The sequence below is a fragment of the Myxine glutinosa genome, chromosome 8 (assembly GCF_964187855.1).
Source record: "Myxine glutinosa chromosome 8, kmMyxGlut1.1, whole genome shotgun sequence".
NCBI lineage: Eukaryota > Metazoa > Chordata > Myxini > Myxiniformes > Myxinidae > Myxine > Myxine glutinosa.
The window spans coordinates 8,013,494-8,028,179 of NC_136268.1; the positions used below are offsets into that span (position 1 = coordinate 8,013,494).

Below are 14,686 nucleotides of genomic sequence, written 5' to 3' on the forward strand. Positions count from 1 at the left end.
ATCCTAAATACCCCAAAAGACCCCAAACACCCTAAATACCCTCAAAAATCCTTGAAGACCGAAAAGACAAAATGACCCCGAAGACTCTTAAAGACCCAAAAGGCCGAAAAGACCCAATTGACCCCAAAGACTCAAAATATCCTGAAGACCCAAAATACCCCAAGACCCTTATAGACTCTGTGGAAGAGTACATTAATTGTCCTCCATTTGTCATAGTTTAATATAAGCATTTATTACTCTCAGAAGAGGGAGAAAGCATGGTATGACTTTAATTACAGCAGAAATACACGGATACTCAAACGATGAACAAATACAGGACTACGAGTCACCAGCATATATTTCTCCCCGAGTCCGGTGGTCGTGGGTATTGTTAGTTAGGGTGACGGTTGATGGGGGATTGTGAGGGGATGGTGGAGTGGGGTGTGGGGCAGTCGTGGGTATTGTTAGTTAAGGCCCGTTCTCACTTGAACGATTTTTTGTACAACTGCGGTGCGACTAAAAAATCGTACAGCCGTGCGATTTCCGTACGAAATTCCCTGTTTTTTTCCGCGCAGTCTCACTTGTACAACTGCCGTGCGACTGCCGTGCGACTGCCGTTAAACTCTCGTGAGACTTTTCTGGTTCAAGTTGTGTGCGACTGCCGTGCGACTGCCGTACAACCTCATCGAGTCCCGCGCAAGCGCCGTGCGATTTTTGTTCAACTCGCGTGCGACCTGTGCGCATGCGGTACAACCAATCAGAGCGCCGTGCGTCCGCCGTACAAGCGCCGTTCGATCCGCGCGAATCGCATAAAATCGATGCGACCAATGCGAACTATGCGAAACATGCGACAGCCGTATGGAAATTTTCAACAGTTGAAAAAACTCGCACGGGCATGCAACCCGTCCGAATTACCAGTGATTACACACGACACCCCTACAAGCTGTGCGAATAATCAACAGACTGCCGTGCGACTCCCGTACGCCCTGTGTGATTTGGTAGTCGCACAGCATACGCATAGGAAATCGTTCAAGTGAGAACGGGGTATGAGGTGATGGTTGATGGGGGCTTGTGAGGGGATGGTGGAGTGGGGTGTGGGGTGGTCGTGGGTATTGTTAGTTAGGGTGCTGGTTGATGGGGGATTGTGAGGGGATGGTGGAGTGGGGTGTGGGGTGGTTGTGGGTATTGTTAGTTAGGGTGATGGTTGATGGGGGCTTGTGAGGGGATGGTGGAGTGGGGTGTGGGGTGGTCGTGGGTATTGTTAGTTAGGGTGATGGTTGATGGGGGATTGTGAGGGGATGGTGGAGTGGGGTGTGGGGCGGTTGTGGGTATTCTTAGTTAGGGTGATGGTTGATGGGGGCTTGTGAGGGGATGGTGGAGTGGGGTGTGGGGCGGTTGTGGGTATTGTTGACCTACATGACCCAGAGGACACAAAAATTCGTAAGGCTCAGGCTTCAGACTTTGGCACTCTCACGAGGCTGTACTGTCGAATAAATGATTCCAACCCATCATTTTGAACAGGCGTTTCAACTAGTAAACACAAATAAAATGGAAACGTTTAAGTACAACTCTGTATGATCATCAGCTCGTCATGAAATGAGTAAACAAACTGAAATTAACTCGTTTATTCTTGCCAACAATTTATAGAAATGTTTTTGGTTGTTTTTTTTAGCAAACATGGCATTCTGAAAATGTTTGTTTTTATTCCACACAGGTTCACTGGTCGACCTGGAAAATATGAAAAACTGTTCAACCAGTGGAGACTAGAAGAGGTACAAAACGAACAGAACACTCATTTCGTTGATTTATTTGGAGATGTTTATGATGCGGCGGAGCATGTTTGTAGTGCTTTGGATAAACACGAGGACGCTTCTCTAACTGTCGGCCATTTTGCTCTCAGCGATTTTTTTGATTTTTTTTAGCGATACAGTGTATTGTGCCATGGTATTACCATATGCACACGCCGTCTTCATTCTCCTCTTCCATTTGCTACCCCGCAGTGCCATGCCAGCGGTTGCCTCTTTGACCTCTGCATGCAGATGGGGATCATCATGGTCCTCAAGCAGATTTGGAATAACTTCATGGAACTTGGTTTTCCGTAAGGACTTTCTTCACCGTGCTTTCTTCACCTTCACTTCACCGTTTCTTCACCTTCACCGTGTCTCACTGCCGGAGTACTTTTGAAATGCAATGTGTCCTAACTTGAAAGTGAAACGTTGATGGATAGATCATTGTAAGAAATTTTCATGATGACAAATTCAATTTAAAATGGACACTTTTGGTGGGTAATACCGTTTATACAAACGAATTTTAACTCGATATAATGAACAGTGAGATTTGGAATTATTAATCTCAAATCAGCGAGCACAGTCCATTGAGCCGCTGATGAGAAAGTCATTAAATCTCTCTTATGCTCGGTTTGTTGAACCCCTTTTTGACCAAACGTGAAAGACAGGTCAAACTGGATCCGGTAAAATGTAGAACTTGTGTATCAAGGTTGGCGGTTTATGGGATCGTTTCTTTGTATGCAACTTTAACATGGAGACTGAAAATACGTTTCTCGGCTTCTATTGGACGAAGTCGACTGCAAATTTCAGAAGTAAATGCTTTGCACATCGAGGTAATATGTTCCAAATTTCAGCAACATCTGATTCCGCATTCTTGAGTTTTATTAAGAAAATTCACGTTGGTGTCTGTCCGTCCGTTCGTCTGTCCACCCGAAATGTGTTGCCGCTCCTTTCTCCAGGGCTATACATTGAAACTAGCTGAAACTTGGAATATACATCGGCCAATAGGTCTAGTACTCTAGTTAATGGCTTTTGAAACAGATTCCACCTAAGTGCTATAGTTTTTGCTTTAAAATTATATATATATATATATATATATATATATATATTTATATTTATATTTATATATATATTTATATATATATATATATTTATATATATATATATATTTATATATATATATATATTTATATATATATATATTTATATATATATATATATTTATATATATATATATATTTATATATATATATATATAAACTAGAACGGCACTCAATAGAGAGCACACCTCCACCTGGTTGGCCATATCACTCAATGGTGAAGAATAACTTAAAAAAATTATACTCGTTGGATCCGGATCCAGATCTTCACCAAAATTGAATCGATTCTTCCTTGTCACACACACAACCTGTCCACCAAGTTTCGTCCAAATCCATCCATAACTTTTTGAGATATCCTGCTATGTATCGTTTTGGCCCTCTCTCCCAGTGGTGAAGAATCACTTTAAAAATTCTACTAGCCGGATCCGAATCCGGGTCTTCACCAAAATCTAATAATTTAGTCCTTGTCACCTCCGCTACATCTCTGCCAAATTTATTCCGAATCCCTCCACAACTTTTTGTGATATTTTGTTCACAGACAAACGGACAAACAGACAGACAGGGGTGAAAATATAACCTCCATCCACCTTTGGTGGCGGAGGTAAAAAAAATATTTGTCTATGGATAAGGCATCAGACTCCCAAGCTGGGGATTGTGGGTTCAAGTCCCATCTGGGTTGAATAATTTTTCCCCTTACATTTTCAAGTCTTTTATATCGTCTTGAATAATGAACAAATGAACATCTTATTATAATAGAGCAAACGTATATGGTTATGTATGTTTATATGTGACCAAAACGGCTTCTTAGTTTTTAAATAAAATTTACACCCAAAACACAGTCCGTGAACTCTTAATTACGTTTATACTGCTGAGACCCCTCAGACCTTTGACGACCCTTTAAGTCCCTCAAGACCCTTAAGACCCCTGATGACCCAATATACCCTTCAAGACCCAAAATACCCTGAAGACCCAAAACACCCCAAAGACCCAAAATACCCCTAAAGCCCCTGAGGACCCTGAAGACCCATATGTCCCAAAAGACCCCTAAACCCAAAACACCTCAAAGACCCTGAAGACCCGAAATATCCGAAAGACCCTTTAAACCCCAAAGACCCTTTAAAATACCCCGAAGAACCAAAATACCCCCACAGACCCTTAAAGACCCTTAAGACCCAAAAGCCCCTAAAGACACCGAAGACCCCAAAGAGCCTGAAGACTCAAAACACCCCAAAGACCCCAAATACCCTTAAAGGCCCAGAGGATCCAAAAGACCCAAATGGCCATGAAGACCCAAAAGACCCTGAAAACCCAAAAGACCCTGAAGACCCAAAACACCCGAAAGACCCAAAAGATCCGAAAGACCCTTTAAACCCAAAATACTCTTTAATACCCTGAAGAACCAAAATACCCCAACGACACTTAAAGACCCAGAGGAACCAAAAGACCCAAAAGCCCCTGAAGACCCCAAAACACCCCAAAGACCCAAAATACCCTTAAAGGCCCAGAGGATCCAAAATATCCTGAAGACCCAAAAGACCCCGAAGACCAAAAAGACCCTGGAATGGTCAAAGATGCCTATCCCTCTGAAACGACGTATGGTGAGGCGCTCGTCTTGTATGTTGAGCAAATGCATTTTTTTGTATTTAAAACGTAATTATTCTTAAACCTGATTTTTGGCGTCATGAGGAGTATTCTTCAATGAGTCTGGTTCCATATCAAATTGTGTACCGTCGGACCCCACTATTCACGGGGGATATGTTCCCTGGAAAATGCCGTGAATTGTGAGGCATCGTTTCAATGGAAAAAGGGGAGATAGGTTCCCAGGTCGCGAAAATCCGTGAATAGAGAGGAACAAACCGCGGATGGCAAGGCAAAATCCACGAATGGCGAGTCAAATCCCGCAAATGTCGACGAAAATCTGCGAAGGTCGATTAAAGTCCCATGAATGTATGCCATGGTATTGTTTTCAATGGGGGAAAAGGGGGATACGTTATAGGTTCAGGTTCCCGGTGGTTCCTGATTCATAGAGGAACATTTTAAAAGTTTAAAATGTTTATGACCGCAAATGCACATGATTACAGTTTCATTAAAAATGCTTACAAATTTTTCAAAACGACAACACCAGGTACCATTTCCGATTTATTAAAGGAATGCGCTTACAGTTTATTAAAAGTGCTTAACCAGCTCAACCATACCGCACCTTGAAACTAAAAAAGCCACAACACCATCATGTTCGTGGCTCGTAGAAGATGTTTTTTTTTGCGTATGTCCAGCTGCTTTATGCATGGCTAGTGAAAGATGGGTTTTATAAATGTGTCAAGCTAGCTGCTCGTGAAATGTTTTTTTGCGCCCCTGAAAAACCGCAAATTCGCAGAATAAAGCCGCGAATAGGAAAAAAATACCGCGATTTCGTGGAACATGGCCGTGAATAGAAAAATAACTGCAAATTCGCGGGACACGTTTCCGCCAGTAGATAAACAGGTCGCATTTTATGAACCGTGAATACACGAAAACCGCGAATAGTGTGGTCCGACTATATTGTATGGAATAATTATTATAAGCAGCGAACATGTTTTAGTTTCAAACGCTCCGCAGGTTAATATTTTGGAGTGATAGAGGCAGTGGCGGCGTTAGGGGTGTGCATCCCGTGCAATTATACGTGGCCCCCAGATAAGATGGCCCCCTTCCTCCCACCCCACCCCCTCTCCCCCCCCTCCCCCGCCCCATTATATCGGGGGGGGGGGGTGGTCGTGTTCCCACCGCACCGATCGTGTTCCACAATCTGATAAACAGCGCAAAGTGAATGCTCCATCTAAAAATAAAGTATTGTCGCATGATTAATCAATTAAAAACACGTTTTACCTGATGTTTAACTCGACAGGAGCTCGACAGTATTACCGAAATTAACTTTGTTCGTTACACAAGCGGCAAATCAAAAACAGGTCTAAGACATTCCCAGGTCTAGCACAAGTCCTGGGAATGTCTTCCATTACCAATCAGCTTGCAGAGAGCTCGCCAAGTGGCTTGCAGGTGAGTTCAGTGGGTTACGTTATTATAAAAGTGTGTGTGTGTGTGTGTGTGTGTGTGGTGTGTGTGTGTGGTGTGTGTGTGTGGTGTGTGTGTGTGGTGTGGTGTGTGTTTCTGTGTATTGATTACATACGTCGATTAATTGATGTCCTGGTACAATGGACCAGCAGTCCCCCTATCACATAAAATACTTTGAAATATATCTTCGGGAGCGGCCAGGGGGTATCACATTATTATTTTTATTACGGACAGTTGTTGTTAATATTGTTATTTACTAGGGCATGCCCGTACTATATATATATCTAAAATTATATCCCCCCCCCCCCCCCCTCTATTTACATGAAATGGTTTGGTCCATTCGCAAAGCCAAAGCGAACGGCTTGCGAGTACGGTGACAATCCCCCCCCTCTATTTACATGAAATGGTTTGGTCCATTCGCAAAGCCAAAGCGAACGGCTTGCGAGTACGGTAGAACCCCCCCCCCCCCCCCCCCCCCTCTATTTACATGAAATGGTTTGGTCCAAAGCGAACGGCTTGCGGAGTTTGGTAAAGAAATCGCCATAGCTCGGTAACTACTTCTCCGATTAATATGAAACCTTGAAAAGGCACATCCTCGGGTCCCCAGCAATATACCTGGCAAGTTTCAAGTATATCGGACCCGTGGTTGTCGAGAAACAGCGGTCACAGACAAACACACAGACACACACACATACACACACACATACATACACACAGAGATTACTGGAATTATAGATAGATTACCCTGTGCTAGCGAAGTGAAAAGCAGAATTAGGCAATCGGTTGCGTACGCATGGCATACGTACGTACGTACGTACGTGCTGGTGCATTTTTTTGTCCCCCGTCGCATCGCGGAGCGAAAGGGGGACTATGGTTTTCCACTCCGTCCGTGTGTCCGTGCGTGCGTGCGTGCATGCGTAAGCGACGGACCACATTCGAATTTGATGTGTGGGTGCAACCCACGTCAAAATCCAAGATGGCCGCCGCCATGTATGTCTGATGCCATGTATGTCTGAAAATTGTGAGCGGAATATCTTGAAAAATAAGCGAAGTACTAACTTCTAATCTGGTGTGTGGGTGTATCTAGGCATAAGGAAGAAGCCTCTTGAAAATTGGGTCGCCACGTCAAAATCCAAGATGGCCGCCGCCATGTATGTCTGAACCTTGTGAGCTGAATATGTTGACAAAAATAATTGAAGTACCAACTTATAATCTGGTGTGTGGGTGTATCTAGGCACAAGGAAAAATGCTATTGAAAATTGGGTCGCCACGTCAAAATCCAAGATGGCCACCACCATATATATGTATGAACCTTGTGAGCGAAATATCTTGAAAAATAAGCGACGTACCAACTTCTAATCTGGTGTGTGGGTGTATCTAGGCATACGGAAGAACCCTATTGGAAATTGGGTCGCCACGGCATAATCGAAGATGGCCGCCGCCATGTATGTCTGGACCTTGTGAGCGGAATATCTTGAAAAATAAGCGAAGTACCAACTTTTCTAATCCGGTGTGTGGGTGTATCTAGGCATAAGGAAGAACGCTATTGAAAATTGCGTCGCCACGTCAAAATCCAAGATGGCCACCACCATATATATGTATGAACCTTGTGAGCGAAATATCTTGAAAAATAAGCGACATACCAACTTCTAATCTGGTGCGTGAGTGTATCTAGGCATAAGGAAGAATCCTATTGAAAATTGGGTCGCCACGTCAAAATCCAAGATGGCCACCACCATATATATGTCTGAACCTTGTGAGCGAAATATCTTGAAAAATAAGCGAAGTACCAACTTCTAATCTGGTGTGTGGGTGTATCTAGGCATACGGAAGAACCCTATTGGAAATTGGGTCGCCACGGCAAAATCGAAGATGGCCGCCGCCATGTATGTCTCGACCTTGTGAGCGGAATATCTTGAAAAATAAGCGAAGTACCAACTTTTCTAATCTGGTGTGTGGGTGTATCTAGGCATAAGGAAGAACGCTATTGAAAATTGCGTCGCCACGTCAAAATCCAAGATGGCCACCACCATATATATGTCTGAACCTTGTGAACGAAATATCTTCAAAAATAAGCGAAGTACCAACTTTTCTAATCTGGTGTGTGGGTGTATCTAGGCATAAGGAAGAACGCTATTGAAAATTGGGTCGCCACGTCAAAATCCAAGATGGCCACCACCATATATATGTCTGAACCTTGTGAGCGAAATATCTTCATAAATAAGCGAAGTACCAACTTCTAATCTGGTGTGTGGGTGTATTTCGGCATAAGGAAGAACGCTATTGAAAATTGGGTCGCCACGTCAAAATCCAAGATGGCCGCCACCATATATATGTCTGAACCTTGTGAGCGAAATAGCTTGAAAAATAAACGAACTACTAACTTCTAATCTGGTGTGTGGGTGTATCTATGCATAAGGAAGAAGGCTATTGAAAATTGGTTCGCCACGTCAAAATCCAAGATGGCCGCCCCCATGTATGTCTGAACGTTGTGAGCGGAATATCTTGAAAAATAAGCGAAGTACCAACTTCTAATCTGGTGTGTGGGTGTATCTACGCATAAGGAAGAACGCTATTGAAAATTGGGTCGCCACGTCAAAATCCAAGATGGCCGCCCCCATGTATGTCTGAACCTTGTGAGCGAAATATCATATTGTAGCATGTTTTCTGCGTCTTCCACTTTGTCAACTCACATCACTTCCCCGACGGGGGACCTAGGCGTAACGCTTGTTAAAATACACTTTCTCAGCAACCGTTGGTCCGATTGACACAAAATTTTCACCATACGATGGCCTCCTCTTGCAGAATTTTTTATTCATAATTATGACGTCATAAGTCACATGCTATCTTGGAAAAAGTTTGCACCTCTCTATCTCCAAAGCCTTCCAATGGAATTTTTTTTTAACATGGCTCATTGTCAAGTACCCCCATGGGAAATAAGACATGTTAAGATCAGTGCCAATGGAAATAAGATATTAGTGCCTTCATTGTGACGTCATAATTCTAAAAGTACAACGCTTGATCCGATCAGTATGAATTTTTTTCTCTGTAACTGTTGGTCTGATGGACATGAAATTTTCACCAAAGGAGCGCCGCCTCCTGTATATTTTTTTAATGATAATTATGACGTCATAGGTCACGTGGTACAAGTCACCATCTTGGAAAAACCGAAAAACGTTGCACCTCTATATCTTCGAAACGGCTCCATGGAAAAAATTGAAACGTGGCTCATTGTAAAGAACTCTCCATGGCGAACAACATATATTCATGATGATGTCATACTGTCTACAGGAGAAGTTTCATTACTTTGTCTGTATTTCGTAAACGTCCAAGCAAATTTCAATAAAGAGCGCCTTAATGCAAAGTCTAGGATCCTGGAGTAGCTATATCATAAAATGGATCAAGATGTAATCTAACAAAAAGAACGGCAGAAAGGGAGGGGGAAACACACCAACAAGAGGGTTGAGGTTCAAAATGGAGCCAGACTTGGTGAAATATGGCATATGGGGAAGAAATGAGAGCTAGGGAAGGACACACGTGGTGTTCAAGGTGGATATACAGAAGCAAACTATAAAGGCACTTGGTGGAGAGCATACCTCCGCCAGGCTGAACAGTTTAGATTTTGTATCCCACTGGCAGGCCAGAACTGGATCCAGATCTTGTATCCGGATCCATATTCGAATCTTCACCACAATTGAATCAATTTTTCCTTGTCCGACACCCAGCTTGTCAACCAGGTTTCGTCTGAATCTGTCCAACTTTTTGAGATATCATGTTCACAAACAGACAAGGGGGGGAGGGGACATAACCTCCATCCACCTTTGGTGGTGGTAACTATCAGGAAGGAGAAACTGGAAATTTGGAAGGAGGGCTAAGTGATGATTAACGGTGGTAGAAAAGATCGTGGTTTTGGATTGGGGAGAATCTTAGATGGTGGTGAACAGCTGTCTTGAAGTGGTTCATGAAGTGGTGGTGTTGGTGGTTCGTGTGCAGCCTCGCACTGCTGGTTGCATCATTGTCTGAGCCCGTGGCTGCCACTGATGCAATGTCTCTCTAACTTGTCATCTGGTACTCATTTTGCCAACCTCAGAAGGATGACAGGCTGAGTCAACCCACTTGGTGTCAATTCAACAGCCTGAGCAGGGGCTCAAATTCAGCACCCGAAGATCTCAAGACAGACGCCTAAACCATTAAGCTAACACCAGGCTTTTGAAGACCTGGAGGAAAGAATGAGATTAAAGCGGATATGGAGGTTGGTTCCACAGGCAGCGAAAAAAGAGAAATCATGAGTGAAGGTGAGCAGTGATCCAGGATTTTGTGAATTTCACCAGAAGGGTATTGATGGTGGACCGTGTGTGCCCTACAGATACCTAGAGGAGGCGGAGGGGGGCTGAGCACAGAAAGAGCAGAGCGTGCAAGAACAGAAAGGAGGCGGGAGAAGACAGAGAGACCACCGACCTGTCTGTGATGGGAAAGTGATAGGCCCACAGACTCAGCTTCATTGGGGGATATTCCAATGATAATGAAGGCCTCAGTTTCCATGGCATCAAGCTGAGCAAAGTGTGACACAGGGATGCCAGCCCAGAAGGGAATGCTTTTCTGACTTTATGGAATAAGCCCACATTTATCGACTGCCCTCACACGACCTTCTCAAAGATGTAAATTATTTTATTTATTTTTAAACACGACGGTGCATTTCCTTATGCAGTTCAATATTTATTTATTTATTTTAATCACTTTTATACTTGCAGCCATCTTAATCAATATCACACGCATTTTGAGGCCTTCGCACGGCTGTTTTTAGTGCCACCTCTATTTTAAAGCTACTCTTTCAAATCATTCTTTTTATTACTTAATCGTTTTTCTTACTGAGCCTATATGTTGAGGGTGTATGAAACAATATGCTAACTCTTGTAGTTTTACAGCTATTCACTTTGAGTATCACGAGAGACTAGGAAATAAAAACTACAACCATTTCACTCAGGTAACACCGATTCTCCCCTCTCTCCCCTCTCTCCGCTCTCTCCCCTCTCTCCCCTCTCTCCCCTCTCTCCCCTCTCTCCCCTCTCTCTCCCCTCTCTCCCATCTCTCCCCTCTCTCCCCTCTCTCCCCTCTCTCCCCTCTCTCCCCTCTCTCCCCTCTCCCCTCTCTCCTCTCTCTCTTCCTCTCTCACCCTCTCTTCCCCTCACCCTGCTTAGATCACACTTTCCTCAATGAAAATTACCTCATGGCTTGACTCCAAGGGTTGTGTAGAAATATTAAATCTGATCATTTTTGTTTCTGCTGTTAAGATGTTCATCTCGTTCCACAAGAAATGATGTCATCTTTGTGTTGTCATCACCAATGGACCATACACTTGACAGAGCATCAGTGCTGCCGATGCAGTCTCTTGGCAAGGGTTATTCTGCTCGGTTTACCATTGCCTTCCCATCGGCTTTGTACAATGTGGTAAATAATGTAAATAATGTTGAAGTATCATGAACATATCGGTCTGTCTCTGTCTGACCTGCAGCGTAATACAGAACTGGTGGGCGAAAAAGAAGATGCGCCATGAAGTTAGCAACAGCGAGATGGACCGGCTACCCCAGTGGGAGAAAGACCACAGCCTACAATCCATGAACACATACGGCCTGTTTGACGAGTACCTGGAAATGAGTACGTGGAACACACACCCTCTCGGCTTTGAGCCGTGAGATACGTGCATGGACGTAACGTACGTTCATTGGTATGCACCTTGGATGACTGCATGATTTGTTGCTCGATGAACGGCTTTGGGGTTCATTTTGTGACATTTTGTCACATCTACGCCCCTGTTGTAAACAGAATGCCAATAATGAAAGTTGTTCATGGGCAAACTTTTCATGGGCAAACTGACTCGGTTATGCCAGTTTATTGGGTAGTTGAGCTTATGGGTTTTCGTTTTTGTTATTCTTAAACTTCATGTTTGAATAAACCACTAATCTTACGATTAATTTGCAATTGGACACTGGCTTTGACACCAATACAACATTTTATTACGGGCACGGCATCAAAAAGCTACACATATCGCACAGTTTCAAACCGGGCACCTCGTCGCCATTAGAGCATTTCAATTGCATCAGGTGTGGCAATAGATGTGAAATGTTGCCTGGGTTAATTTAACACCGCGAATGTAAGCCAAGACAGGTCGGATAGGAAAAATCACCATCTCTTTAATCCATCCCTTCTTTACCTCCCCTTTCAGTCCTACAGTTTGGTTTTGTCACCATCTTTGTGGCGGCCTTTCCGCTGGCACCACTTCTCGCCCTAATCAACAACATCATTGAAATTCGCTTGGACGCTTACAAGTTTGTCACCCAGTGGAGGCGGACCCTGGCTTCTCCTGCGAAGGACATCGGTACAGCGTCCCCTGCCTTTTCGACATTCAACACGGTTCATATACACACCGACATTGGCCCGACGTTGAAAAACGTAGGAACGGTATCCTGTGTGAAGCGCCTCAAAATTGTGAGGTCAAGCTGCATTTTGAGCTTTCGCAAATGTCTTCGGGTCACGTGATTTTTCTCTGGTCACCTTTTTGAATGTCAAGTATTAGCTGGCACAGTTCTTGTAATCGTGCATACAAACATACACACACACATACAAACAACAACAAACAACGGGCATTTTAAAGGCCATTTTCCCTGCTAGAGCGGGGGTTAGCCTTGCGGTCCCCATGACGATCTTCTCCATTTTGCCCTATTTTCTGCATCTCTCCTTGTTAACCCCCTTGCCCGCATTTCTTCTTCCACCATCTTTAGCCAAGTCTTTCTCGGTCTTCCCCGTCCTCTACTTCCTTCTACATTCATTTCCATCACTCTTCTCAACCAGTCACTTTCATCCTTCCTCAACACATGACCAAACCATCTGAACCTGTTCCTCTTCACAGCATCAAGGCTCTATTCCCACATACACACATACATAAATCTGTGTATATATATATATATATATATATATGACGGGCTCTGGCAAAAGCAGACACTTGGGTGCAAAAATCAACATTGTGATTTTGATATCATCTGATTCCCCGTGCTTTTCTCTTTCATTTGATATATACATTATGTTAATTGGATGAAAATTAACGAAGTTATGGTATTTTAATGACAATTATATTTTCGTTTAAACAATGGAGATAATTGGGTTCAAAGTTCACAATACAGTTGACACGCACAAATAATGTGCACACGTATAACTTTTCATTCACACCAAACATGTATGTCAGGGATCTCCTTAGAATTACGATGTATGGCTCGAAGTAAAACATCGAAATTTCACGATCTTTGTGTCTTTCTGAGCACATTTTGAGAATGACATTTTAGATTCTTCGTCGAATTTCACAACGTTTCTGTTCTTTCTTGGGAAAATGTTTTGGTGCATAATAATCTCGAGAAGTCATTCTTTTTATCCATATTTTAAAATCTCAATTTGGTCCCTGTGGTCATATTTTGACTCTCTTCGGCTTTTTCTCGCCAAGAGAAATGCCGACAAGTGTCTACTTTTGCCAGAGCCCGTCATATATATATATATATATATATATATATATATATATATATATATATATATATATATATATATATATATATATATATATATATACTAGCTTGGCTCGGCTCGCTATGCTCGCCTCACCACGCATCGTTACTGAGGTACGGGCTTATTTTAGCTGAGGCTAATGACTGTACCTGAGTTGCTGTGTTAGGGTTGATTTACACCAATCATAATACAAACAATTACTTTGCACAAATGTATTTGTTGTGTTTGTGATATTACATTTTTATGGGCAATTTCGGTTGAAGATTTCGGTTGAATGTTTTTTTTTCAAGAAAGAACCCCTCCGCACATACATAGGGGAGGGGTAGGTGCAGACTGGAAGTTTGGGACGATGACACCTCACCACCACGTAATTCAAAACACCTCACCACCACGTAATTATAAATACCTCACCACCACGTAATTCAAAACACCTCACCACCACGTAATTCAAAACACCTCACCACCATGTAATTATAAATACCTCACCACCACATAATTCAAAACACCTCACCACCAAGCAATTCAAAACACCTCACCACCAAGCAATTCAAAACACCTCACCACCAAGTAATATAAAACACGTAATAAAAACACCTCACCACCACGTAATTCAAAACACGTCACCACCACGTAATGTAAAACATCTCACAGCCATAAAACACGTAATAAAACACCTCACAGCCATAAAACACGTAATAAAAACACCTCACAGCCATAAAACACATAAAAAAAACACCTCACAGCCACGAAATTAAAAACACCTCACCACCACGAAATTGAAAACACCTCACAGCCATAAAACACGTAAAAAAAACACCTCACATCCATAAAACACATAATAAAACACCTCACAGCCATAAAACACATAATAAAAACACACCACCACAAAATTAAAAACACCTCACAGCCATAAAACACGTAATAAAAACACCTCACAGCCATAAAACACGTAATAAAAACACACCACCACAAAATTAAAAACACCTCACAGCCATAAAACACGCAATAAAAACACCTCACAGCCATAAAACACGTAATAAAACACCTCACAGCCATAAAACACGTAATAAAACACCTCACAGCCATAAAACACGTAATAAAACACCTCACAGCCATAAAACACATAATAAAAACACACCACTACAAAATTAAAAACACCTCACAGCCATAAAACACGTAATAAAAACACCTCACAGCCATAAAACACGTAATAAAAACACACCA

The 14,686-nt window shown here is 42.8% G+C and overlaps 1 protein-coding gene across 2 annotated transcripts in view; it reads left to right on the forward strand.

Annotated features, from left to right (window-relative positions):
- LOC137432237 (anoctamin-4) overlaps nt 1-14,686 on the forward strand; it is a 323,734-nt gene that overhangs the window by 257,705 nt on the left and 51,343 nt on the right. For both annotated transcript variants that reach the window (XM_078782883.1, XM_068123986.2), the window contains exons 18-21: nt 1,694-1,751; nt 1,980-2,077; nt 11,424-11,566; nt 12,135-12,287. In XM_078782883.1, coding sequence (XP_078639009.1) covers nt 1,694-1,751; nt 1,980-2,077; nt 11,424-11,566; nt 12,135-12,287 — 452 coding nt within the window. The remainder of the gene's footprint in view (nt 1-1,693; nt 1,752-1,979; nt 2,078-11,423; nt 11,567-12,134; nt 12,288-14,686) is intronic.